General features: G+C 41.9%; 1 protein-coding gene across 1 annotated transcript; it reads left to right on the forward strand.

Moving 5' to 3' along the window:
- Positions 1 to 27770, forward strand: LOC121730999 (protein vestigial). The gene is made up of 4 exons (XM_042120280.1): positions 1 to 145; positions 8025 to 8418; positions 18229 to 18546; positions 27410 to 27770. Exons 1-4 carry the CDS (start codon positions 38 to 40, stop codon positions 27457 to 27459), a joined length of 870 nt encoding a protein of 289 aa, XP_041976214.1. The 5' UTR covers positions 1 to 37; the 3' UTR covers positions 27460 to 27770.
- The last annotated feature ends 113 nt before the right edge of the window (positions 27771 to 27883 follow it).

A 27883-nucleotide genomic window follows, 5' to 3' on the forward strand; every position in this document is an offset into this window, starting at 1 on the left:
GCGAGGGGGAGATGGGGCGCGCGCGGCGGCGGGCGGGATGGCGGTGAGCTGCCCCGAGGTGATGTACGGGGCCTACTACCCCTACCTATACGGCCGCGGCGCCGCGCGCTCCTTCCACCACGCGCCGCACTTCCAGTACGACCGGGTGAGTATCGACAACGAAGCACGATGACCAATGTACAGAAGTACCTAAGGCAGCAATGGATTTATAATAGGTAGTATAGGCCGCGGCCTAGGGGTGGCAGCGTCCATAAGAGCAGAGAGATTTCGTACATGGGGCGGCGGAAATAAAATGGCCTACACTCATAAAAAACATAAATTGGGCACAGAGCTAAGGTACCTACAGATCATTAGGGCAAAATAGCTCGTGTCGTCTCGTCGACAGGGGCTATTATGTTCCGAATCCTATGCTAGATTTACACACCAGCGAAGACTTCACAAGCGCTTGAATGCCAATTAAACATTTTAAAGTGTGCGTCAGGGCGATTAGGCGACGAGCGCACGCGTTTTTGATCTGAGTCCAAAAACCGATACCGACCCGGGTCAGCCACGTCTATCACAAACTTACAGCCCGTAAATAAATAAATAAATAAATGGTTACTCCATCTTGCCCCGGACGTACCATAATGCGCAATACACCATGTGGCCCTGCCCCAGACTCTACGATACATTATACTATAGTGTATTCCAGGATATAGTGACTATAATTCGAGTATGTTATATGTCACTAGTAGACATACAACGTACTCGAATTTACGAAATAATATTGTACATGGCGGACATCTAGTCGTATCCTTATGGCTGAGGGACGTGACCACCAGCCTTCCGGGATAGAGTTCTCCACTTGTCTCTGTTTTTGGCGGATATTAACAGAGCAGTAGGTATAGTAATACTGCTAGAGCTAATTCATATTTGTACACGCGGACATCACAATATGATATCAATTAGAAAGTATTTTTAACAAGCAAGCACATTATATAGTTATATACATAAAGCAAGTACATTATATAGTTATATACATAAAGCAAGCACATTATATAGTTATATACATAAAGCAAACGAGGACTCCTTGTATTTCCAAAATTGGGAACAGCTAAAAGGAAGCAAAATAATTATTTAAGTACTGTATGTATATTTTATGTATGATTGTATAATATGATTGTATATTACAATATTACAATATTATCTATTCTGTCGTAGCGCCCAAGTTATTAATTTTTAGCAAATGAGGTATCAACTGTCAATCGATTCGTAAATCGTAATATTGGCCCTCAGCAGGTTAATACTTAGATCAAAACTTTTGATGAAATAATTATAATAATATTTCATAATATGTATAATTTAATAAAATACGCCCGCGTCGTGATTGTCGTCGTAGTGAAGCGTAGTGTAGACCAACGTAGAATATCGTAGCACGACGTAGCGCGACGTAGCATGCTGTAGCGCGACCTAGCATACCGTAGCGCGACGTAGCATGCTGTAGCGCGACGTAGCATACCATAGCGCAACGTAGCATGCCGTAGCGTGACCTAGCATACCGTACGCTTTAAATACTATTTTATTTTAACTTATATTTTTTTATAAACAGCATTTAAAACATGTTTTCTTATAGAATTGGTATATTATAATGCAACTTCACTTTTTATCACATTTTAACTTTTAGCTTCATTAGTTTTACCATAAATCTATTTTGTAACAGCTAATCTTGACGATTCGATAACTAGCGTTCGTCTTTTAATTAATTACTACTACAGACTACTACATACTTACATAATAAAATCGTCAATGAAAACAGTCGTTATCTATACAAGGCTGATAAGCAGCGGTAGTTATGAGTATGATAATTTATAATCCGAGTAAATGAAGAGGAGTTACGACGAGAGTACGAGAGTACAGTATACACACAACAACATACAATACCCTGTACAATCTCACGGAACAAATTGCCGTCGTCGTTACATTACGAGTGATATTTTATTCGCTCGTAAACTTAATTACGCACAATAAAACGGGACAGATTCATAAATCGTGATATTTTATGTCCGGCGGAGGTGTGAACCGCGAGCATTACCGAGAGTACCGTTAACCACGAGACGAGTCAAAAATTCGCATTAAGAGGATACACCAGGGGCGAGAGAAATTGAAAATAGGTATTTGAAAATGTATTGCCGTCTCACCAATCTCAAGTCTCCCACCGCAGAGCGCGATAGAGACAACACGACAAAAGTTCTAATAAAAGAACAGAAAATCTTCGATTCGTTGTCCGCTAATTCCTTCTCCAAAACTTAACCGATTTAAGTATTTTTTTCATTAAGAATTAAAGCAAGGCTTGAGCTGTGTTCCTATGTTTTATTTTTTTTGTATATTCTAGCCAGTTTTGTTTTTTGGGTGTTTGAACACAGCGGAAAATCTGGCCATTTTTTTGGGTTTTTGGACGTTCTTATCTTTTTTAATTATTAAATTATGAAAAAAAAGAAAACATAGGGATATGCTAATAGTGGCCATAGATATTCAGGAAAATAATCATAACTCTACCGGCATTATCCAGGGAGGAAACAGGGGACAGCGTTTGTATGGAAAAACGGCGGTGTGGAATCCTCTTCATATCAAAAGTATAAAGTTTTCTTCGTTGAACCGTAGTCGTAGTGCAGCGTGTTCCGTCGTGTAGGGCACGTTCAAACTTTACTACGTCTCAGACTCAAAGTCTACGATAATAATATTATTTATTAAAGACGACAATTATTGTATCAAATTCTTTTATATTCTCGATTACCTGAGATGAGACGCAAAGCTTTTGTATATTGACAAGCTCAAGTTATTTTCAAACCTGTATGCGTAACCTTCATAGGTTCTATAATAGCTAAATAGTCTGAGACACTAAAGTCAAAATCACCATCGTTTTAAGTATCTAAATATTTTATGCAAATCAGTGGTATCACGTTTGTGAGCTCCTCAAGCTACAAGTTTGGGAATTGTCCGCATCTCCCAGCTCAGTTGACGCGTGCTACCGCTTATCACGAGCACTGCTGTAAATTATTGTTCTAATGTCTGTCGGCGGAGATAATATAATTTTTATTCCGAATATTTTAAGCCGCCGCCGCTAGTAAATTTAAACGTAGAAGTTTTATGCTTTTACTTTTATATCTTATCGTCGCTGGATTAATTTACTGAATAAATTAAATACTTGCCGGTTTTATAATTAATTATTTGAATATTTAAAGTAAATCGGGACACACCTTGTGTACGCGAATAGATGTAAATTGTAAGTACACCACGGATCGAAACGCATTACGTAGTAAGTCAAGCTTGCCGATTGCCGTTACATATCAAAACAATAATTAAAACTTAAATCTTCAATTAACCATCGTAATGTAAGCGATACTTCTTTCAACTTTACTTTATATACTTCTGTCACATAATTAAAGTTGAGGATCATAATCAGAATATAATAATTATGACTAGATATGAGAACTGCTTTTTTTAATACAATATTTTATCACCGACTCTCCAATAGTCACCATCGGCGGCTCACACAAAAGAGAATAACATAAAACATAACCCAGCTATCTCTATTACTTTATCTTTCGAATATTTTTTACTTTAAATTATTACAATAATGTTAATAAGGCATTAACATATGAGCTCATCGCGTTTGAATGTAATACGCTACGAGCTGCTCGTATCGTGTTCCACATACGGTAGGCGATAAATTGATAATTTTATGTGAGAGTCAAAATATACTTAAAACCGTGGTGATAGATATTCCATAGATAGAGAGCGGTAAGAGAGTAGCGCTACACCGTACACGTGACTGGCTTCCTTGTCGTCGATTCATAAGTCGATTCGTATTAAAAATATTGACTCAGCAGGTAAAACAATCTTCATGTCTTTGTTTAACAAGACGTGACTTTACGTGAGTATCGGAAAATTTTAAAATAAATATAAATAATTTATTCTACCTACTTACATTGATTTGTTTCATTTACCCTTTAAGGCATTTCATTAAAACGCATAGGTATAGCATGACACCTGCCAGTAGTATTTTCTTTTCAACGGAATTTGCGATTTAATCAAAGCCTCTTTCTTTTAAACGTCTTGGCTTTAAACGGCTTTCAAACACCTATCTTATCAACTCGCTCATTTGGTTCACTATTCTTAGTACCTCCTACCTAGTATCCCTCTCTTTTGCAAGTTGAACTTTGCCAATACCTACAACTAGTACATTGGCCAGCTGCTAGTTGTTATCTCTCGTTTCAATCGGCCAACGTTATATTTGGGCGGTGGCAATTAGATGCTACGTAATGAAGCTTCGCTTGTAGTAGTTACCGCAGTCGACGTGTTGTGTATAGCTGGGCAGTGGGCGCTGTCGCAGTTCGTTCCCATGTCTCGTATTTAATATGAGCAGGTAATTGCTGTATGCGGACATGTTTATGCGGTATAAATATGGAGGAGCAGAAAAAATGCCGTCAGCCTAGGGCGAGGCGCGCCGTAATTGAGGAAGGCGTGAGTGTGCGACCGCGCGCTCCCCCCGCGCCCCTCATCACTGTTATGTATATTGTATGTACTGCGCATGTAGATCTCACGTATTACATAAGTTGTTGCTTGTTGGTGAGGACTGAGGAATGCCGAGCGCAGGGTGAACAAAGAACTGCTCTACCCGGTACCTAATGCGCGGTCAAATAATCTATGTAACAAGTTCGTTCGTCAATACACGATACACGTACGGACACTTTCATCTACTACTTAAGAAAATTCTTAAGTAAGTTATCGAAGCCAAAACCACACTCGTGCTTCGAAAACCTGTTGCAGGAGTGGTATAGTGCCGGGCCGGTAATGATTGTCGCGTCGCGAAGTCATCGACTGTAATCTGTAACGTGCTATTATTTCGTCGTTTTCTGCAGCATTTCCATATACAAAGTTCCGTTATGTTCTGTGCGGCACATGCGATAGGCGGTCAGTATCGTGTGCGGTCCGGTGCCCTTCGCGGAGCGGCAATTAATGAACATGAGGTGTACTAATATGGCGCGCGCGGATTCGCCGGAATCGATTTATTTATGCATCGCTAATGTGCTGGCTGTGCTGGCCGCTCGCCGCTTGCTCCTCGTATTTACATCATGTTTACGTGACCGAGCGACCGCTTCCCGCTGAGCTCGACGCGACCGGAGCTACTGTTGCCAGTTAAGAGGATACAACAGGGGCTAGAGGAATGAAAAAAAAGTACGTGTAATATCTATAGCTGTCTCACTTACCTCAAGCCTATACCGCAGAACGCGATAGAGACAACTGCAGAAAATCCAGAAAATCAACGATTCGTTGTCCCCTGATTCCTTCTCCAAAACTTAACCGATTTAAGTACTTTTTTCTTTAAAGATTAAAAAAAGGCTTGAGCTGTGTTCCTATGTTTTGCTTTTTTTTTATAATCTAGCCAAATCTGTTTTCTGGACGTTTGAACACAGTGGAAAATCTGGCCATTTTTTTGGTTTTTGAACGTTCATATCTTATTTAATAATTAAATTATGAAAAAAAAGAAAACATAGGGACATTGTATTAGTGGCCGTAGATATTCAGGAAAAAAATTATAACTCTACTAGCATTATCCAGGGAGGAAACAGGGGACAACGTTTGTATGGAAAAAAGGGCGGTGTGGAATCCTCTTAAACATTTTTATAGATGATTTAGTTTAATAAAGCTATATGACGAAAATATGACCTGGATATAAACATTGTCTGTCGCTTTTAGAAATTGGATACCAATTACGCTATTGAAGTTATAATATGAGTAACATTCGAATGAAGCTTTAACGTTGTTAGTGGCGGCCGAAAAGGAAGATCTTCCGACCGAGCGAGATAGCATGCTCGGTCAGGCCGAAGCCCACTGACGTCATTTCAGACGTTGTATATATCTTGCCGTTCTACGAAACTTCGATAGCGCGATGCAGGAATGTTAGGCGAATTGTGGGTACCGCCACAAAGCAAACGCGCAGCGATGCAAAAACCAACATAAATCCCTCAGTGAGTTCGCCGACTGTCGGGTCACATTCCGCTTGGTCTCGCACGTTAGATACTCTCCAATGAAAGATTTTTAGTATACTTTACTCTGCTCCTGAGACGATCGAAGTCTGATTCACACCTGGGAGGCTAATCAGCTATCTGCATGATTTGCTTTCGCAGAAGGAAAGATTTGACCATCACCAACAGTTAACAAAAGTGAAACCACCAATAAAGTTAAATGTCAACGCAAATACACATTACACTGAGTTAGGCTGAGAAGTGAAGCCTAGTCGATATAAGGAGATTTAGGAGCCGATGAGGTCGGCAGCGACTCTCCCGGGGCCGCGGGCCGCTGCCGGCGACGGTCGTCTGGCGCGATATCTCGCTGCGACCGATGCCGGCGATACGTTCCCATACGACCGGTTCATTAAAATGCAAGCGGCTAATGGTTATCAATCGCGCAGCGCCCCGCGGCTCATATTCCACGCGGCATCGAACTAGTGCCCCGCAAAAACCCGTCATTAATGTTTCATTCAGAGCTGATATGAATCGGGTCTTATCATAAATATTGCATTACACTTATACCGTCTCTCGAGCGGTCGGTACAAAAAAAAACACCAAATCTTCGACAGACAGCGATCACCTCCATATTAGGATCTCTGGGGAAGCGCCATGCAGGGGGAAACATCATCATCGCACTCGATAGACAAATGAAAGTGGTCGTATTCCGGCCGCATCTCGTGTGGACGGTGCGGCCGCGACCGGTCCGCGCCGCACCACCATTTAAATGTTAATCCGCAGCCATAAAATGTAATCTCCTCTGTCGTACACGCTCGTCGCCTCGCCCGGTCCGGGCCGGGTATGTATGAGTTCGGAGACTCGGTTCGTCTAATACGCGATCATCGGGCATCACAGCTGTAGATTTATTATACGAGTAGGAACATGAAGTCGTCTCCTATGAGTTATGATCCATCTTTTATGAGTTGTAACACTCGTCCCCCTCGTCTAGCATATTTTATTTCGCACATTGTCTTCTAAAAAAACATTAACAGCACCTATCCGACTAGACTCTAGAAATGTATTAGCTTCTGCGCATTTTGAGATAATTAAGTTCTCACGTACTACTAAACGTTCACCGTAGGCAGTAATATTGCTAGTGTATCTGGAATATCTAATGCTGTCCAGTTTTTGCCCGCCGCCTACTTATAATAATCGCCACATATTTCGTCACCTGGGACGTGAGAGCAGCGGAGCCGTTTTTAAACCTTCGATTTAAGTATGCAGTTTAATCGTGCTAGCCCCAAACGTGTCACATGCATAAAATACAGTATTCGTTCGGCCCTTCGCAGTAATTAAAGTTCATTTATCAACATTAATACTTCTAAATAGCATTTTTAATCGATCATACAATCGGTGCGACCGTAACACTCCTAGCTCGAGTATAATTAATCTTAATTAAAACGATTTGTCGACTCGTTAGCGGTAGCTTGACGGCCGACTCGGACCGATCGCCTACTCGCCGCTGCTGGGAGCCGCATGATCTAATGTGATTAACCTTCCAGCTGGCTCGGTGTTTCCACGAGCGCCGAGATCTAGCTCGTCCTTGTGCCTCCCCCCTCCCGCGCCGCCCCGCTCCCGCGCCCCGCACGTAATAGCACATAGTTATCGAGGTATGCGCGGCATGTATCACTGCCTAGTGTTTGATACGCTCCAGCGCGAGGAATTCTTTTTTATAAGACGCTTTCAAAGTCCATTGACAGCTCGAACTATAGACATCTTACTATACCGTTTATACTTTAAGCGGCATCAGCGAGGCGATGAGAGTTGAGAGGATTGGTACATAGCGTACATGGTCATCATTTTAAACATTAAACTGATTATTGTAATACGTTAAATGACTCTGCTTACTGTTCTCCTTTACGAGCATTCTTAAGGCCCGAGCTGTCCGAGGTGAGCTAGATCCACCGTTTATATAAATGGGCATAGTAGGAGACTAGAGATTGAATACTAATCGTTCGCTTTGTGTGTGTGCAGCTGAACGTGCAGAGCGCGAGTAATGGGGGCGAGTACGGCGGCGCGGCGGCGCTCAGCTCGGGCTCGGCGTCGTCGGGCGCGCAGTCCCCCGGCTCGCCGCCGCACGCGCACCTCGCGCACGCTCACGCGCACCTCGCGCACGCCCACGCGCACGCGCACGCGCACCACTCGCCGCGCCTGCGCGCCAAGGAGGAGGACCTGTCGGCGCACGGCCGCACCAGCGCCGACGGCGGCGGCTCCTCGGAGTCGGACGGCGAGTGCGGCGCTGGAGCCGGCCGAGCGCGCGCGCAGTACGTCAGCGCCAACTGCGTCGTGTTCACGCACTACGCCGGCGACGTCGCCGCCGTCGTCGACGAGCACTTCGCCCGCGCCCTCGCCGTCGACAAACCCAAAGGTGAGCAGTTGAGCGCCCCCCCGGCACCTTCTCAGATACACTATCGTTCACGTGACACGTCCTACGAAAAAGGTGTTACAGCTCGCTAATTGCGCGATCTGCAAACTTCAATTCGGTCTCTATTAGTCGGGGGCTGATTTCATTGAAACCGGGCCAGCTAGGTATTTCTGTGGAGCCAAAACTTTGGCGCAATATACGAGCTATGCGACATACCTTGTATGTATAGCGTATAGGCAGCGAGATAAGAAGTTAGTCCACAATGAGCTGCGTTATTGTGGTCGTATGTATGAGTTCCCCGTAGCGGCGGCGCAGTCGGCCGGGCTCCAGCGCGCATTGTCGCGGTTTTTGCGCCGCTTCCGCGAACGCGCGCGAACCGCCGCGCCCGGACTACCTAACTACCTCGATACCGGACCGACGCGCCCAGCCCGACTCAGCCCGAGCGACTAAATTAATTAAACGCTTTTTAATTTTCCTATTATTCTGCTAGAAACGCATCTTTAAGAATGCTACCGATATTTTTCGTTGCTCAACGTTGCTCTACGAAGGTCTACGTAGCGACTCACACCGCACCTTCGTCAAGAAGAGACTTCTATTACTGTTAATTATTATACAGTGTAAATATTTAACTGATGCATTGACATGTGAATGTCACAATTTTAAAAATAATATGTAACAAAGTTAAAAATATGTAAAACGTAATTCGCACACAAAAACAATTACAATGGAGTTAGGTCTACATCATTCTTATTTGCAGTTAAAGTTTTTAGTGAAGGGTAGGGTCAGGAATTTTGAATCAAAATGAATAAACGTCTAATACCTTGGAAGGAGGATCTAAAAATAGTGGCCATACAATAAACAATAACAGAAGGTGGTGGGGCATTAAGTCGAACAATACGGTGGTTTTTGCGTAGCGGAGTGCGCGGGGTGGGTGGACGGGTAGGGAGGGGGTAGGGGGGAGGGAGCAGCGTTCCCGGTACCGACAGCGGCCGCTAACGACCGGCTCCCGGGAACCGCCCGCAAAAACCCGCGCCCGCTTCGTAGAACAGCTCCGGTCGCCGCAGTAGATAAATCAGCCTCGCTCTTAATTAAACTCCTGTTAATTGCCGATTCGGCTTCCGCGCTCTCCCGCCCCGCGCCCCGCTCCCCGCCCCTCGCCCGCCCGCACTCCATTGCCTCCGTCGTTATTGTTCCCGCTCGGGTTGGCTACTATAATTGCAGTCCCGAGTCTTCCAACCGAAGCTACCATTTTTACGAGCGTCATTCGGTACTTAAAAGTCCGGCCGAGTGAGGAGCGTCGCGGGCGGATGACGCAACCGGTCCGGTAAGTCGCCAAAAGTGGGTCGAGCTCGGGTCGTCGTAGCGGCCGACGATTAGACCACAAAAAGGACGCCATTATTTAGAGATGGGGCGAAAGGGGCCGCGCGGCAAAAACACATTCCTCCGCGTCGGCTTTGTGCGGAGCCGCTAATGTATGTGGCACTGCGCTGCGCGGGTGCGGTAGCGGGCGCGGGAGCGGGCGAGGACAGATTTCATGAATTACAAACCGTACTCTGCGGTGCACCGAGATGTTTGCACATATTTGGCAAATTATAAAAATTTCCTAAGATATGCTTAGGAAATTTTATTATAGTGACGACCACTACACTTTTGAAGAAAAGCAGTCAGAATATTTGGTATCTCACTGAATAATCTCGTAAATATTTGGCTTCCGTTATACATTATAATATCATCACCCTAAGTCCTAACACACATATTTTTTTGTAAAATATCTTTATAATAATAATAATAATAATAATAATAATAATCATTTTATTTTCAGATTAACATCCATAGAATTTTTTTTTTTTTTAAGTCATTACGTTACCAAACATTATCAGAACAAATCATCATCACATACAAATCATCACTTCAAATGTTATTAATTTTACGGTTCACATTAAAATTATGACAAACCTATCCTATTTTTAGTCCCATTAAGATTTTCATCCATTTATCTTGAATGGGACAGTCAAATCTTGCATATATCATTTGCAGGATGCTGTTGCTGCTTTCACGTAAGCGCTGACGCATAGACGCTACTTTTTTGCGAATAATCGCATAAAAATCGTCCGTACGTGCTTCACAAAACATTGAAGAAGCACTACAGAAGCGAGGCAGCCGCAACAACACCCTGAAAATGTCATTATACTGTACACGAAGGGCACTGGCTGTCCGACGCCGATGACGAAACCACAAGCTACTCGAATAAAAGGATTGACAATAGGCCTTGAAAAGGGTTATCTTAACTTCACACGAGCAGCGCGCAAATCTGCGTGCCAGCATGTTTCCTCGAACAGCCAGAGCCCTTCGCTCCCGCTCTATATCATCGTCATCTGACAAATCATCTGCAACTATATGTCCTAAGTATCTAAAAGTTTTTACAAACTCTAATGCAACATTATTCAACCTTATTGGCAGGTTATGAGCTATTTTATCTCCACTGCTTTTAAAGACAAGGACTTTGCTCTTCTTGGAGTTATACTTGAGCCCATGGTCCTCCGCGTATGCCTCACACAACGATAAAAGCTTTCTAACTGACCCAACTGATGGGCCCAGCAGTACCATATCATCGGCATAGCTAAGGTTATTAACAGAAACTCCATCAATGATACATCCAGTATGTGTACTGCTGAGCTCACAGATGAGATCGTTTATGTACCAGTTAAACAAAACGGGTGATGTGATCCCCCCCTGTCGAACGCCACAATCTAAGCCATACGCATCGGAAAATACCCCAGCCCACCTTACATAATTGCGCTGCTGACCATACCAATATTTAAGTACAGATATAAGTTCAACAGGTACACCTGCCCTGAATAGCTTTTCCCAAAGTTTTTCATATAAAATTGAGTCAAAAGCTTTGGACAAATCCAGGAAACAGGCATAAACTGCTGTCTTTCTGCTCGTGTAGTACGAGACAGTATGCTTAAGACTTAAGATTGCACTTTCTGTCGATAAGCCCGCTCTAAAGCCAAATTGTGCATCGTTCAGTTTCAAATGCGAAAGCAGTTTGACATTAAGCATACTGTCAAGCACCTTAGCAAAAATAGTTGCAAGCGAGATAGGTCTGTAATTAGTCTTCTCCGACGCATCACTTGACCTAGACTTTAAAATCGGTACCACTATCGTTCTAGTAAGCTGTTCAGGCAAATAGCCGTGACAAACACACAAGTTGTAAAACATTGACAGTAGTCGTGGAAGATGTACACCTGCATATTTTAAATGCTCAACACTTAGACCGTCATGTCCCGATGATTTTCCGTTTTGAATGCTAAGTATAACTTTACGCACCTGTTTAGCTGTAAACCTCACTTTTCTTATTACATGATCAGTCTCAGGATAGGGCATCACTCTAGAAAATCCACGAACAGAAGGGCTTTTGCACGCTGGTTTCACTCTAAAATGTTCTTTAAATAATTCTGAGATCTTTTTGGGATCATTTGCATTATTAACACTCACAGGCAGGCCAGGCTTACAATTCATTTTTTTGGTTTCGTTCCAAAACTGATTAAAGCTTTTGGCTGTGTGATGATAGGCTAGATTATCCATTTTAATTTGCTCTTGCCTATCTTGACACCATTTGAGCTTTTGTTTAAACTCTTTTCTGCTATTACACATATCAAAATAGGCACGGCCTTGAGCTGGTTTACCAGCTTCCACCCAAGCCAAAAACTTTAACCTGGCCTGTCTGTGGAAATAGGCTACGTGTTTGTTCCAACCAGCTATGTAACCGCCCTTCCTACGGGTTTTACCACGCTTACCAGTAACGATCGCAGCACTTGAGAGAGTAGAGACAATCTCGAGGTACATCTTAGCTATAACATTTCTATGATTCTTATCCGAGCACATCCCATCACAGCAGTGTGATAACTCATCCGGAAAATGTATATTCCTCAATTTTGAATTGCAAATATTCTGATATTTTAAAATTTGGTCTTTTGAACGTCTTCCCCATACTACGCCACTCTGAAGTGCTTGGACATGCTCAGACAGAGACTGATGATTAATTCTACCCAGAGCACACTCCACAAACAGCGGAAGATGGTCAGACCACTGCACGTCATAATCAACCCATATACGTTTAACCGATGGGCGAGCACCACGCGTAACTAGGCAGTGATCAAGCCATCTCACACTACCATGGGCTTCACTTATAAAAGTAAAAGTTTCAGAGTCGTGGCCTAGCATTTCCACATCAACACATGTCCACTCCTGATCGATACAAAAGTTTACCAATTCATTATGAAAAAGTTGTCCTATATGTGCATTAAAGTCACCCAGCATGTAGAAAACTTCAGTGTCTATATGTTCGTCGATAACCGAATTTATTTTACTTAAACACTGAGTAAATTCTGGTAAGTTCTCATAACAGTCTGTGGGCATGTATATACTAAACAATATTAAAGTTTTATCACCAAGTCTTGCCTTTATCGCAGCTATGCGCGGATCACTACACTCGATAACGGTAACCGACTGAAAAACACTTTTACGCCATAAAATGGCCACACCTCCATAGGGTCTACCCTTCAACAAGCCCGCCTCGGTATCTACAGCCGATGTGCCCGTCGCGGCAAAGTCGGAATCTACTACGTCTAACAGCGATAAATCATGCGGCAACAACCAATGCTCCTGTAGTGCAACAATGCTTGCATTCTTGCAAAGACATCTAATCCCATGTAGAGATCGCTTTAACGATTTGCAATTGAATGTTACGAAGTTAATGTTATTATAATTATTATCCATTTTATTGTAGTCAAGATTGCCGCTGATCGTTCTGGTCACCTGTGCGTTTGTTGTTGCCACTATTAAAATTCACAAAATTTATGTAGTTAGTTTTCCTCGTAGCGAAGCATGTTTCGGACCATCTTAACACTCGAATATTATTTTATTCAAATGTAAAGTGTTATGATATAATTAACGGCCTCTCACATTAACGTATTCACTACACTGACATGAGCGTGTAACCGTACTTATTATTATTAACGCTCGTAGTTTCTCTACCGTACCTATCCCTTGTGCGTTTGTAGCGAGTCAATGGCTACCTGGCTGTACGTTTCAGGAGTATTCGACTCCTCAGAAAAATGCAATTCATATTATACAGCTAAGGGTTGATTCAGACCGCAACGCGACGCGTAGATGCATTTCTAAATTAGTGTGGATTTGACAGATTTCAATTGCGTCAGACGTCTTGCGAGTCTGTCAAATCCATACAAATTTAGAAATGCATCTACGCGTCGCGTTGCGGTCTGAATTGACCCTAATTCTGTTCCCCGTGACGACGTAGGCCTATGAAGGCCGTCCGCGCTACGTAGAGTTAAAACGAATGACATAATAATTATATTAAATCTAACTTGTTTACATCTTGTGTCAAGGCAATAATATTTACTATTACCTATTGCATTTTTATAATTTTATACACATGATGCATCACCCTTCGCCGTTTATAAGAATTTTCAACATGCGTTTGAGTATAAGTTACAAAATATATTTTTTTTACACTCGTCAAATTTCTTGTTCGGTTATCTACTTAATATTTTTCGTGTCGATCGCGATATGTTACCCGCATAATGTACAGTGCAAATTGCATAATTACAGTAGCGCGCGAGCAGATGAGCCTAGTCGACAAGACGACATGTAATAATATTTAGATGCAATATATTATGTATATTAGTTCTTCTGGATCCTCCTTCGCGAAAATTGGACGACGTCAAGCAACGTAGAGTAAAAATTCATCGAGTGAGCAATGTAATACGGAATGTGAGGCGAAAAGCGGCACAAAGAGTATCAGTCGACATCGACAGCAAAAATCAAAAAATCAAAATCAAAATTGTTTTATTTCTGAATAAATCCTACTCCTACTAATATTACAAAGGCGAAAGTTTGTTTGGATGTATGGATGTGTGGATGTATGGATGTTTGTTACTCTTTCACGCAAAAACTACTGAACGGATTTTAATGAAACTTAACAATAATATAGCTTATTCATCAGAATAACACATAAGCTACAATTTTAACCGACTTTCAAAATGGGGGAGGTGTTATGTTCGTTGTCTTATATTCAACGATTACTCCGCCGTTTGTTAACCGATTTTCAAATTTTTTCTTTTGGTATATAGGGTATCATCCCAATTTGGTATTACATTCACAAAAGTGGTGATCTGATGAAGGATCCATAAGTAATCGAGGGAACTCCTCAAAACTTATAGGGAAACATGTGGTGACTTCAGTTTCGTGAGAAGTAATATAAGCATATGCTACCAACAAGTAAGATTTTGCACCGAGATATACCTGGTATACCGTGGTTCGGAAGGTGCTGAGAGAACTCCTGATTCTTTATAGATACAAGTTTGGGAGTTTCGGCGTTGTTTTAAGAACAGAAAGCATATGCTACTATGCAAATTACATTCGTCATCATCATCATCATCACCACTACCATATTATACCATTTCATAGTCTTTTAGATCGAGACTCGAGTTTGTCAAGCGATAATAAAAAAAAATCTATACCTACCTAATATTATAAACCTGAAGAGTATGTTTGCTTGAACGCGTCAATCTAAGGAACTACAGGTCCGATTTAAAAACTTATCTCAGTGTTAGATAGATCATTTATCGAGTAAGACTATATTATATTATCACGCTAAGACTAATACGACCGAAGGAACTCAGGAATATGTGGGAAAAACGAGGGAAATATTTTTTATGGGAAAATGTACGGTTTCTGTGAAATTCCTAATTGAAGCGGGCGAAGCCGCGCGGGACATCTAGTTTAAAATAAATGTTTTCAGAATGTCCTACATGATGCCTACCACCGGTTGGAGCAAATTGTAGACCATAGATTGTAGAGCCAGTAGAGAGAGTAGAGCCAGTAGAGAGAGTGAAGCCAGTAGAGAGAGTAGAGCCACTAGAGAGAGTAGAGCCAGTAGAGAGAGTAAAGCCACTAGAGAGAGTAGAGCCAGTAGAGAGAGTAGAGCCACTAGAGAGAGTAGAGACAGTAGAGAGAGTGGAGCCAGTAGAGAGAGCGGAGCCAGTAGAGAGAGCACAGCCAGTAGTGTGGCCATCCCTGACCTCAACGGCCGGTGCCGCGGTATCGGCGGTCATCCGTTTATCGCTATTTTATCGGCTTTATTTGAATTAACATAAACACATTCTAAGTAGTGTTATGTTAATGAGGTGTTTTACGACGCGGGCTTTGTTTCGTGTCAGCGGCCGGCGCAATAAACTCCGCCGAATATTTTTTGCGTGTTTTAATCGTTTCTAATAAAACTATGTAGTATATATTATATTGTAATAAATAATAATTAACCTAAAATCAATGTTGACTTTTAATTTTTAAACTAAAACTGGTCGTCGTCACCGGTTATAGTAGTATTAATTACAAATTCAATTGTAAGTTGTAGTGTGCGCGGCCACGTAACGCGCCGCGGACCGCGGTCGGTCCCGCGCCGCCGCGCGCCGGTCACACGACTCGTTAATCTCCAAATAAATTATAACCACTCGCGAGTGGTAGAAGAAAGGTACGAGTAAATGTGGTCGTAAAGAGATAATTTATGGTATTACTTACATTACAAATTAGGGAGATATAGCGCTGGAAGAGAGCGAATCGTGGTTTTACGGGTCTGCGCTCCCTCGGCGACGCTTCGGAGCACATCTGCTAATATCGCGCCAAAACGTTACTCCAGTCGTACACGAATTGTTCAAATTCCTACTAGACTTTCGGAATGTACAGTAATCGTCGCGTAAATGCCGAAAATTATACAAATTCCTAGCGTTTCTTTAGTAGGTGCAGGCGGCAGATGTCATTTGCATCTCTTCATTCAGTTAATTCACCTTTACATAATATATTTCTACTTTAGTTCCGTCAATAGTTTCGTGACTCCAGTGAGTCTATAATTTGTATCATAATATCGTAGGTGATCGGTTTATGTTTCGTCGATCTCCGGTCAATGACATTTATAAAATAATAATGGTAATGAATCGGTCAGCCGCCAGAACCAGTAGCGATGTCACTACCGGTGCGGGCGGTGGCAGCGACATCGCAATTCGGAAGCGAGTGACGAAACACTCCCAACACCGCTTGCTTGTGTATGTGTCATGTGATATGTATCGAGGGCGCGGGTGGCACCTGCAGCTGCGTGCTGCGGCCCGCTGCGGCTGCGACCCGCTGCGGCTGCAGCCCGGCGGACGTGTCGGCAGCGCCGCGGCGATTAGCGCGCGCGATAACATCTTTATTATCATCATTTTGTGTTGATTTACGGCGCTCGTAAAGTTGCGCCCGCCGTGTCAATGCTATTTTACTATTATAATTATCAACAAACACTTAAACGTACTCACGGCGCGGCTTTTATCGCCAGCGCCGTTTCGCAACAAACTCGTAAATGTAGCACGAAAAGAAGTGGAAACTATAAAAAAATGAGCTTCGTGAAGTAGTTTAATTAGATTAGATCCAGCGTTATCTAACGCCTATCTAGTTCACGGGCGCATTCCGCGGCGCTACACCGAAATATAAATTAAACTTATTAAATTAATGAGATCTTCCGAGCGAGATTACCGAATACTCCGACTGTTAGCTGGCTCTCGACTGCTTCTTTGTTTCTTATAAGTAATAATTTATATTTTATAAAATTATTTTTATATGGGTATAGAATGTGAAAACATTAGTTTATTTTATAATTAATATTATTTTATTATGCATCAGTGATAGTACAAAACATATTATTACGATATTAAGCGGTGAGGTGTACACTGTACAGTACGTGGACTGTAGGCCCATTGTCGTCGTCCGCGGCGGCTCCTACTCGCAGGTGCTCGTACGCGGTGTAATTTGAGCTTTAATTGGAGGAGCCGTATCACGTATGTTAATAAGTGAAGAATTGTGTAAACGGCGGAGAAGTCCCGGAGATGGTGGACGATAGCGGCGCGGGGGGCGGCCGGGGGGCGAGAGGGGCGCTCCCACGGCCCGCGTTCCGAGAACCCCGCTTGTTTTATTGCTTTCATCAGAAATTATTGGGAGCCGTTTGAGCTGGCCCCGCTCCGATCTGTTATCTCCCTCTTTATGGTGTCAACTGGTCGTCGCGGCTAATAGTAGTCGTTTTGTCGCCGCCGCCCGCCGCCCGCCGCCGGACTCGAACGTCTCGTTTTTATTAATTTACGCGAAACAAAACTAACTAGACTGGCCATTATTGGCCGTCGCCGAGCGACGCGCATTCTTCACCTCGAAAATCGGAATGCTGTTTCGGAATACGTAATGCACCCCGACCGTGTGTGATATATGATTTATTGTAATTGTAATTAATTGAGTAATTTATAGTAGATATCGACCCACCAGGTTCTTGTGTACAAAAACCTAAGTTATGTAGTATTAGTAACTATTAGTAAAGTTCGTTTGATATTTTTATGTAGACTTAAATGGGTCACGCTTTAAAGAAATCATTGAAAACAATGAATCATTGAATACAATAAATACTTTTATAAAGAAATGGAATAGAGCTATCTTCAAAATTTTAATGTTTAATACAGTAAAAAGCCTTGAAGGAGTCAAAAGTATTTTTATAATTTTGTATTATTGTAAATATACCACAAAAATTGTGGAATTCAATGAAGTTACCAGTTACTTAACTATATTACCTGTGTTTGCGGTTCACGAGGCGTTAATTATTTATTTAAGTGCCCTCTTCTATAAACAGCCTTCACTTGCTTTTTAAACAATAACAAAAATTACAAGAAGGTTGACAATAACATGGTGAACTAACGGATTGTGTTTTGTGTGCAGAGGGTGTGCCGATGGCGTCGCGCAACCTGCCCGCGTCGTTCTTCAACGCGATGGCGGCGGGCGGCGGCGGCGGCGGCGGCGGGAGCGGGGGCGGGGGCGGGCACTGCGGGGGGCTGGAGCTGTACGAGTACGACCCCTGGCACCAGCACTACGGGTACCCGCACCGCCACGCGGCCGAGTATCACGCGCAGCACATGGGCTACGGCGGGCTGCTGCTGGGCCGCGGCTCGCTGCACGCCCAGTACAAGCCCGTCGACTGGGGCCCGCAGCACCTCGACCCCGCCGCCTGCGCGCCGTACTCCTACCCCGCGCCGCCCGGTACGTCGCACGCGCTGCGCGCTGCGGACACTGTACACTACACACTACACGACGCAGCCTACACCACACGACACGCTTGCTCGGAGATGCAATCATTTGTTTGCAAATAGGAATTTAAAGGTGTTTATAAAGATGTTTATAACTTAAAGGCTTTCCTTGCCCAATATTGTGGTAAAATGGTGGTATCAGTACGATGTACAGTGTACAACCCTATGATCGTATCGTCGGAGTGGTCGCGCTCTATTAGCGTCGTGTCGACTGTCGAGTACTCGTAATTATTGAGCTCGTATTCCGCGAACGTGGATTTCGTGCCGGCGACTATTACCCGGCGGCCGGCCGGCCGTGTCGGCGCTGTGTCTGTGTACGCCGACGGCCGCGTCCCACGAAAAAAACGTCCCGTGGTCGCGCGCCGCCGCCGCGCCGATTACCGCCGGCGCGCAAAAACTGCGGCGGCGAGTTGAAAGACTCCGCAACATGGCCGCTCCTCTAATGACGACGATTAAAATTAATTTGCGCGGCGAGGGGGCGCCGCCGAATTAAATTCCCGAGCCCCTCCCGCGCGGGGTGATTGATAGAGCGGCCGGTCCGCATTCCCGCTGAAATATAGCGGGGGGTGGGGCTGGCCAGGGGGGAGTGAGGGAGGGGTGCCGGCAGGCAATCCCAGTACTTTATTCACTCTAAATTCCTCTGTGATTCGCAGCATCTCCAACTAAGCTCTGACGAACGATTTACGATTCGGGCTATCTATAATAGCCATAGTTATAATATAGTAGTAACCACTGTGTATCCCTGAGGCTCCGCAAAGCCTAACGGCCATTCCCAATATTTGATCTATCTCTGGTTTTGCCCTACTAGAGATAGGAATAGCTTACAATTGACATAAAATATATGTCTCTAATGTCTAATGTGAGCCAATCCTATCTCTAATGAGGCAAAACCAAATGGGCTCCACGAGCGATATATGAAATCATATTTTTTAGAAACGTCATGAAACACCAGCAGTTTTTAAAAGAGTTCCGTTACGAAAAAAGTTTGCAAACCGCTGCCACAGACATAATAATATTATAGAAACTATGTAGTGCTTCAATTCTGATTTTTAACCGACTTCCAAAAAGGAGGAGGTTATATGTTCGGCTGTGGAGATTTTTTTTTTGTCTTTTATCTTGATGCCAAGCATGCTCCTTTCCATTTTGCGTTGATGGATCGCTATCTTGTCTTCATCTTTCCTCCGTAAGGACCAAGTTTGACAACCGTAAGTTAAGCACGGTAGAATGACAATATTGAATAGTTTACTTTTAGGGAGTGACTTCGCTGCCGGCGCCGGTTGCCGAAATGGCTGCCGGCGCCGTTTTCCGAAGGTTCGTTCCGAAGGAAGTTTCCGAATTTGGTCTGCCAACAGGTCTACATCTTATAAAAAACTTATTTCACTAAGATTACAACACGGACCTTATTGAGGTGCAGACCCAATTACAGGCAGACTCAGCATGCAAATAATATATTTATAGCGAAATTGCTTTTACGAGGTCGATGATGACAATATCGCACATTAAGTTGGGTAGGGGATTTCTGCTAGCACTCGCTTATAAGGAGCAAGCGGTAATGTACATCGAACTCCTTGTACAGCTTGTTATGGTCTCGACATATTCTCGGTAGCATGCTATAAGTACCTGTCCTTCGATCGGGGATTTCAAGAATTGCTATTGTTTTCTATTGCTGTCGCGATCACCGGTGCTCGTACGGGGCTTGATGGGAACGCTGAAACTCTCTAACATGTATATTGTATAAGGATTAAGGAGTCTGAAGTTCTGTTCAGTACCATCGGACCGTGGTGCAAAATCTTACTTTTTGGTAGCTGAAAAAAGGTAGCTAAGGTAAAGCTAAGGTAGATGAAAATGCATCACAAAAAACTAAAATATCCACACCCGAACATAATAATATAACCTTCACCTTTGGAAGTCGGTTTCTTAACCGACTTCCAAAGTCAAATATTTGAGATTTTAATTATGTCTTTTTAAAATTTGTGTATCGCCACTTGAACCTAGCGTTTTACGCATTATCGCCGGTTCCCATTTTGAGTGCCAGCGCCGGCAGTCGTTGTTTTAAATCTCGGCTGCCGGCAGTATACTTACTGCCGGTTTCCATTACTGATATTTTTGGGAGCCGGCGTCGGCAGCGGAGGCACTCCCTTACTTTTAACGTCTATGCTGACATCTCAATTTTTCATGATTTCTTTTAAACTCCAGAATTTTTTGCAAGCAATAGCTATTCGTCTATCTGTTTCTTTCTCTGTCTGGTCTTTAAAGGAAATTGACTGTCCTAGATAAATATACTCTTTAACATATTCTATATCTTGATCGTTCACTCTTATAGGTTGTTCTCTACTGTTAGTTAACATTTTTGTTTTTCCTAAAACAAAAATAAAAAAAAAATTGCAAAAAAGTGGGCTTGTCATTAAATGCTTCTGCATTTAATGACAAGCCCACTTTTTTGCAATTTTTTTTTTATTTTTTGCCCACTTTTTTGGTTTTCCTTTCTAGATCTTTAATCATGTTTTCATGTTGTTTACTGTCCTCAGCAAATATGGCAATATCGTCAGCAAAGCGTAAATGGCTAAGGAATTCTCCATCAATTTTTATTCCTTAATTTGTCCAATTAATATTTCTAAATACCATTTCCAGTACAGCCGAAAATATTTTAGGTGAGAGGGGATCTCCTTGTCTCACTCCATTGTTTATTGAGATTTCTGTTCCTACTCTTTTCGATCTTATTTTGAACCATATCTTACAATATATACGCTATACAAAATCTCTATATACTCTTCATTTACATTATACTTCATTTTGGCTTCTTAGGGCTTTCCATATAGCATTGCGTTCCAATGAGTCGAACGCCTTCATAAAGTCTATCAAACCAATGTACAAGGTCCTTCCAAATTCATTACATTTTTCTATTTGTAGAGTGACAACATGTATATAGTCTGTTGTTGAATAGTTTTTTTCTAAACCCTGCCTGTTCTCGTGGCTGATTCTCATCTAAGTTCTTTGTGAGTCTCCCAAGAATGCTCTTTGAAAAAATTTTATAAACATAATATACAAAATACATATACATTTTTATATTTTATTTTATTTTTAACTTTATAATGCAGTTAGCGAGTTGTTTTGGGCGCTTAGTTAACGTTTTACGTTACGTAGTGGACCAACGTGTCGCAGTAAATGGCCTGTAACGGCCGTTCCGCCTCCGCTCGCGATACTTAATTGTCTGCTCATAGGAGCTCCTTTTATTTCGTAGGATTATTTTCTTCTTTACCTGTCGTAAGTAACTTCAGCTGTTATTGGTCAGGGCCTGTCCACCATCTCCACGTCACGACGTCATCAACGTGGAACGGTGCGGTGACGTGGCACGGTACGTTGGCGTGACGTGCAAATTTATGTTAACGTAACGTAAAATGCACATCACGATATAGCAACATTGTACGTCGCCATGCCCTGTAAAACTGCTACATTCTTCACAACTCATCTAGATGTGGACCGCACAATACGTATTCTGCTTTCGCTATTGTTAAAAACGGAGAAAGAGAAGAAAAAAGACGTGAATTTTAAAGTTACGATGGCGTTTGGAACGTAGAGATCAATTTGAATTAAACTAATCTATGTTTTTTTAGTTCATAGGCGTGTTTCCTGACATGTTGTCGGGTGTTGTGTGGTGTTGTCACGCGGCAGTTTACACGCCACGTGTTGGCCGTCTCTGTACTACACAGTAGGTGCACACTCCGATGTTTAGTCGTGTTCAGATGTAGGTCTCGCTCGTTAACATGGTCCGTGAGTTTTTTCCTTGTTACTTGTAACGTTAGATTACAGTTAATCAGCTGAACGTTTAACAAATCGTTTACGTTCGTTAAATAACATAATATGTTTATTACTTAGATATATTAAACTGAAGCTTCAGTTTTCATGTGGACATCTTATATCGTCGTTGTAGTTTCATGGGTTTTCCGCGTGACAGCCTCGTACCCGGGTGCGAAGGCGGGGGCGGTGGTGACAGGGGGCCAGCTTATTGACAAATACTGCGGCCCCCACTCGGCCCCCGCACGCACAGGCGCCCCGCCGCCATTGTTGTCTCGCGGTATGTCATATAACCGCCCCCTGTCACCCCCTGTCATTACAGCGGTGATGCTAGATGTGTGCGTAGATAGCCTCCGCCTATCACACACACAACACCGATGACATGTTGTCATTAAAGTTGATTTATAAATGGCTATGCTAACAATAAACATACAAAATAAATAATAATATAATATCGTAAATTCTACAGAATGTATGAAAACAAAGTCATAATTCTTTAGTCTGTGCATGTGTCTCTCAATATAATATAAAGCTCACGCTAAATGTAGTACCGCTGGAAGTAACTCTAATTTTGACCTCTATATTTTTATGAGAAATGCCCCAACGTCATCGACTTGTACTCACCCTAAAGTATTATGACTATGTTATGTTGCTCCCGGTATACGAGCGAACCCTATATTACATCGGCTAAGGGTTCTGTCATAGTGTATCACGTGTCCCGCGTCACACAACACTGCAGCAGGGCTGTCCCGTATCACCCTCTCTGTTTGAACGATTTCCGGCGGCGGCCATGTTACTTGTACTGCGTGTTTGTTCAATATTAGGGACACTGTTCGTTCTAAAGTACTTTTTTTTACCTGTACCTATTATTAGTACAAATTATTCCTGTTGTAGGTAATCACTCCAACTTTTCAGAAACTTATTTCTATTACTCTAATTATAATTTGTATGTTTCTCAGATCACTTTGTATAACTCTTGATCTTGAGTAAAAGATCATTCCTATTCCAGCCTAAAATTTTTTTTATTTCTCACATTTTTTCAAGCCATTTTTTTCTACTTCTATTATTAAGACTTATTTTTAACTGTTCTTTTCAATAATTATTATTTGTATAACTTTTTAGTTACCTATTTATCGTCCTTTTTTCATATTACACGTTGCACTTAATAGTGCAACGTGTAACTTGTGGGAATATAGGTAATATTCCCTAAAAATAAATGTTGCCTAAATTAGTCAAACTATTATTTTTCTTATTTTATGAATTTGCCACATTTATAGCAATTTTGATGTAAGTACCTACTACTTATTTATAATTAGAAAAAAAAATAATATTTGGACTTGATATACCGTACACACTACAATTTAAATCTATCTGTAATAATTAATTATGATTGCTACTACATACCGTAAGAAACATTAAAATTTTTGTTTTTTAGATTTTTAGGTAGAACTAGAGACATCTTTATTACTTTTTATTAAATTTAACTATTAGTTTTTTGGCTTCACACAAACAGTTTATTAAACTAAAAATTATAAGGTGAAGATTTAATTTTAATAGCAACCAAATAACTAAATTAATAATACTCATTTCTACTTGAAAGTACAACGTTGACGGACTGCCATGTTATATTTGTCGTGGGGTTGGGGTAACCTCTAATTAGTACTCATGATAGTGTTATCTACATCAGTAATACTGGGAATAGTTCCGCGCAGTGTGGGGGGAGGGAGCAGCGCGCGGGGGGCGGGGCGGGGCGTGTCCGCGGACCAATGGCGGCGTGCTGACCGACGGCCGGTCGATACCGTCCGCCAGAGCCCGCCACTAAATCACGAGTGCTGTCAATTACCGGTCACCGCGCCCCCCGCGCTCCCTGCGCCCCCCGCGCCGCAATTAACCCGCCGCCGGCCGCGCAATTAATGCCTCTATTGTCCCCTCTCGCCCTCCCGCAAGTCCCCCCATCCCCCATCCTCCCCCTCGCGCGTCCCCGCAGTGATACAAAAAGGGCCCTCGAGCCGTTTGATGTCTGAAGTATTCGAGGACTGGTCATTTCGTTTGAACATCAAACGCCGCCGCCGGCCCGGGTCCGCTTCTACACATTTTATTGCATTCACTCGCAACGTTCAAACTTCAGCTGATTTCTATCGCCGTATCTCCACATAATTTGTTGTATCGTATCTCTAGTCTCTACATTTTGTGTAAGTTCTAAACTATAGAGTAGGTATGTCTCAAATAATTGTGTCTTTACATCATCTCCATACAATAGACATGTAATTTAACTGAGATTACAAACCGGACCCACCTTATTTAATTATAATTCCCCACCTTATTTAAGAGCTCACCTGACTCTAAAAATCAAACATCGTCCTTCTCTCTTCACACTCACGCCTGTCTTTCATATGCCAGGTGAAAAAAGACGGCGCGGAATCATCGCCGAGTTAGTTTTACTTGAATAAAAGACGAACTATAATGATTATGAAAAAAGTGTTTTGAGCAAATTTAGGTTTTATCAATACCTTTTTAGATATTAAAACATATTAAAGAAAAGACAGCAAACTTCGAAGATCCAAGCAAAAATGTGTCTAAAACAAGTTTTTTTGTAAAAAAGAAACTATCGAGCATTTTTTGAGTACTTGTGTTTTCGTCTTGAGCATTTAATTTTAATGAACTGAAGTTACTTGTGTCATAAAATCAGTTTTCTAGACCTTACAGATTTTGAGATTTAGGTTAAAGTATGTAGTCAAGTTAGGGTCATATGGGCTCTTAATATAAATATTATTCAGTATTAATAGGGGTATACTGTAGCCACTAGGGTTCAATGAAATTGCTCGTCTAGGCGGCCGGAAAGAGTTATTCTCTGACTTCTGTAAAACCCTAATATCTAAGCTCATGGTAAGATGGAGAAAAATGTGCATACAATAAGCCCTCAATATTATTATTGCATTTTATGCGTTTTGTCATAGCTGGGCACCGTTAATCAAATAGTTCACTTCGTTAATCGTTAATCCGTTAAAAAAAAGTTAGCTTCGTTAAACGTTAAAGCGTTGCATTTCGGACGAATTAACGTAAGGTAACGTTAATCGTTAATTCGTTAATATGTGTAATATGACCTTGTTATGACTTATTTTTAACCGACTTCCAAAAAACGAGGAGGTTGTATGTTCAGCTGTAGATATATTTTTTTGTTAGTGTACATATACAAAACCTGTTGGTTTAGGTTCTGGAAGTTAATAGGTTAGGGACAAAACAAAATTATTGTATTCTACCTAACTAAATTACACTGCACTCTTCTTTGTCAACATGCAAATGATTTATAATAACAAAAAAAAAACACTGTTCACTCTATTGGCGCTGAGTAATGAAATGATAAAACAAAACAAATCTCTTCTCAATCGCACGTGCCTGAAAATGTATCTAGTATTGTTTTTGTTTCACTCGCTGTTGCCCGCCCGGCACTGACTTGTCGTTTCAGTATGAAATTATTATATTATTATATTTACTATTACTGTCTGAACCTTGTCTGAACTCTGTTTTCGCGCCGCGCCGCGGTACCGTGCGGTAAATAGTAGGCATTGGATTAACGATTAACGGACTTCTGCATATTTACGGAAGTTAACGAGTCCGTTAATATTTTTAAAAGTTAACTTAAAAGTTAATCCGTTAATCAAAATGTTAACTTCGTTAATTAACGATTGACAGATTAACGAGTTAATGTCGAGCTATGCGTTTTGTTATGTTTAAAATTATATTTTGTAAAACTTTGAAAAATATTCAAGACAGCTCTACCAAAAACAATCCTGTTCATACGAGGACGAAATGTACTATAATACATTATATACACTATAGTATTCAGCATGTCTTTGTCTTTGAATTACCCATAGCATAACACGATTGGTCAACTTTTATAACACAGAAAAATGAATCAAAAAAAGGGATTCCTATTTTACCAGAGGAGTTCCAAAATTTGTACATGGATTGGTTCAAGCATATACTTTGCCCATAGCTTGTATGAAATGTATTTATGGTTTACAAAAACCATTATGTCGCTACGCCCTTTCCATTTTTTGCTGTTCCATTCAATCTAAAACATATCCAACACGGTTTTTCACTTTAACGCGGCGTCACCTTAATATCAGTACCAACTCACAATGAATGTGCATGAGTAGGTAGAGGTCTGATTGACCGTAGCGGCGGCCGGCGCGGCGCTGCGGTTAGACGGCAGATAACATCGCGCCGGACACCGACCATTTATAACAATCAGACCTGCGCGTGACCTGACCCCCTCCCCCACTCACCTCCCCCCTTGCCGTCCCCACTCCCCCCTGTACTTGCCCATCACCTCCTCCGACTGTTCAAAAGTCAAGACGCAATATAGATTGTAGACGATCATCTGATTTTAGATACGCTTTAACTTATTAGTTTACAAGAGAAAGAAGAAATTGGGGTTCGGTTAGAAATTTAGGTTAAACTAGGTAAACAAAAATGGAAATTGTTATGCACATAAATCACTATATTATATTATACATGCTACATATCTCAGATATTATGTTAAGAACTGACAACTCAATACACCTCTAGAACTTCAATAACAATATATCGTTACTTTGCCGCCAGCCTGGGAACAAAGTAGCACAAATAAAAACGAATGTTAGGTATGTAGTAAAATATTATGTACCTACTTATGATTGAAGATGTTGCCTATTATTTATTTTGGCATACTGCTAAATGCTAATAATACTATTAATGAAACTTCTCCAAGCAAAATCTCTAATGAACTGCCACGATGTCCATGTGTTAATTTGTCTCCAAATAGCAGTTGAATTGCATGATTAGTATGATGTTTTAGAATTATATTATGTCCTCGTAATTTTGTTCTCGTCTTTTAAAACGCCTTGATTTCATATTAAATATTATATTTTACACACGCATACACATGAAAAGCCAATTACAGCTACACATACTTTGTTTGAGTGTCCCATTGTTATTATTTGCTAAATATCTGACGGTCTGTGTGTGTGTGTGTGCAGGTCTGGAGGCGCAGGTGCAGGACACGTCGAAGGACCTGTACTGGTTCTGAGCTGAGCGGGAACTGTGATATATGTGACCTGTGCACGGACCACGTGCTTGTATATTAGTGCTGTGACGCGCGGGGGTCTCTGACGTCGGGTGAGGGCACAAAGATGGGGCAGTGTTCAGGATGCTGAGAGAAGCACCGCGGCACCAGCGATTGGATCTCAACAAACTCGATGACGCCGAAAATCAAATATCACGATGAGATATTAAATGAAATATAACATGTAAACTAAGAAGATAAACATCTGTTAAAAATAGTTTGTTTGCACACTTAGGGTCAATTCAGACCTCAACGCCACGCGTAGATGCATTTGTATGGATTTGACAGATGTACGAGCTTCGATCAAAAGAAATATTTGATCGAAGTTTGCGAAAAGTCTCACGCTCACGAAATCTGTCAATTCCAATTCAATTTAGTGTCAATTCAG

This window comes from Aricia agestis, chromosome 10 (assembly GCF_905147365.1).
Source record: "Aricia agestis chromosome 10, ilAriAges1.1, whole genome shotgun sequence".
In the NCBI taxonomy this organism is placed as follows: domain Eukaryota; kingdom Metazoa; phylum Arthropoda; class Insecta; order Lepidoptera; family Lycaenidae; genus Aricia; species Aricia agestis.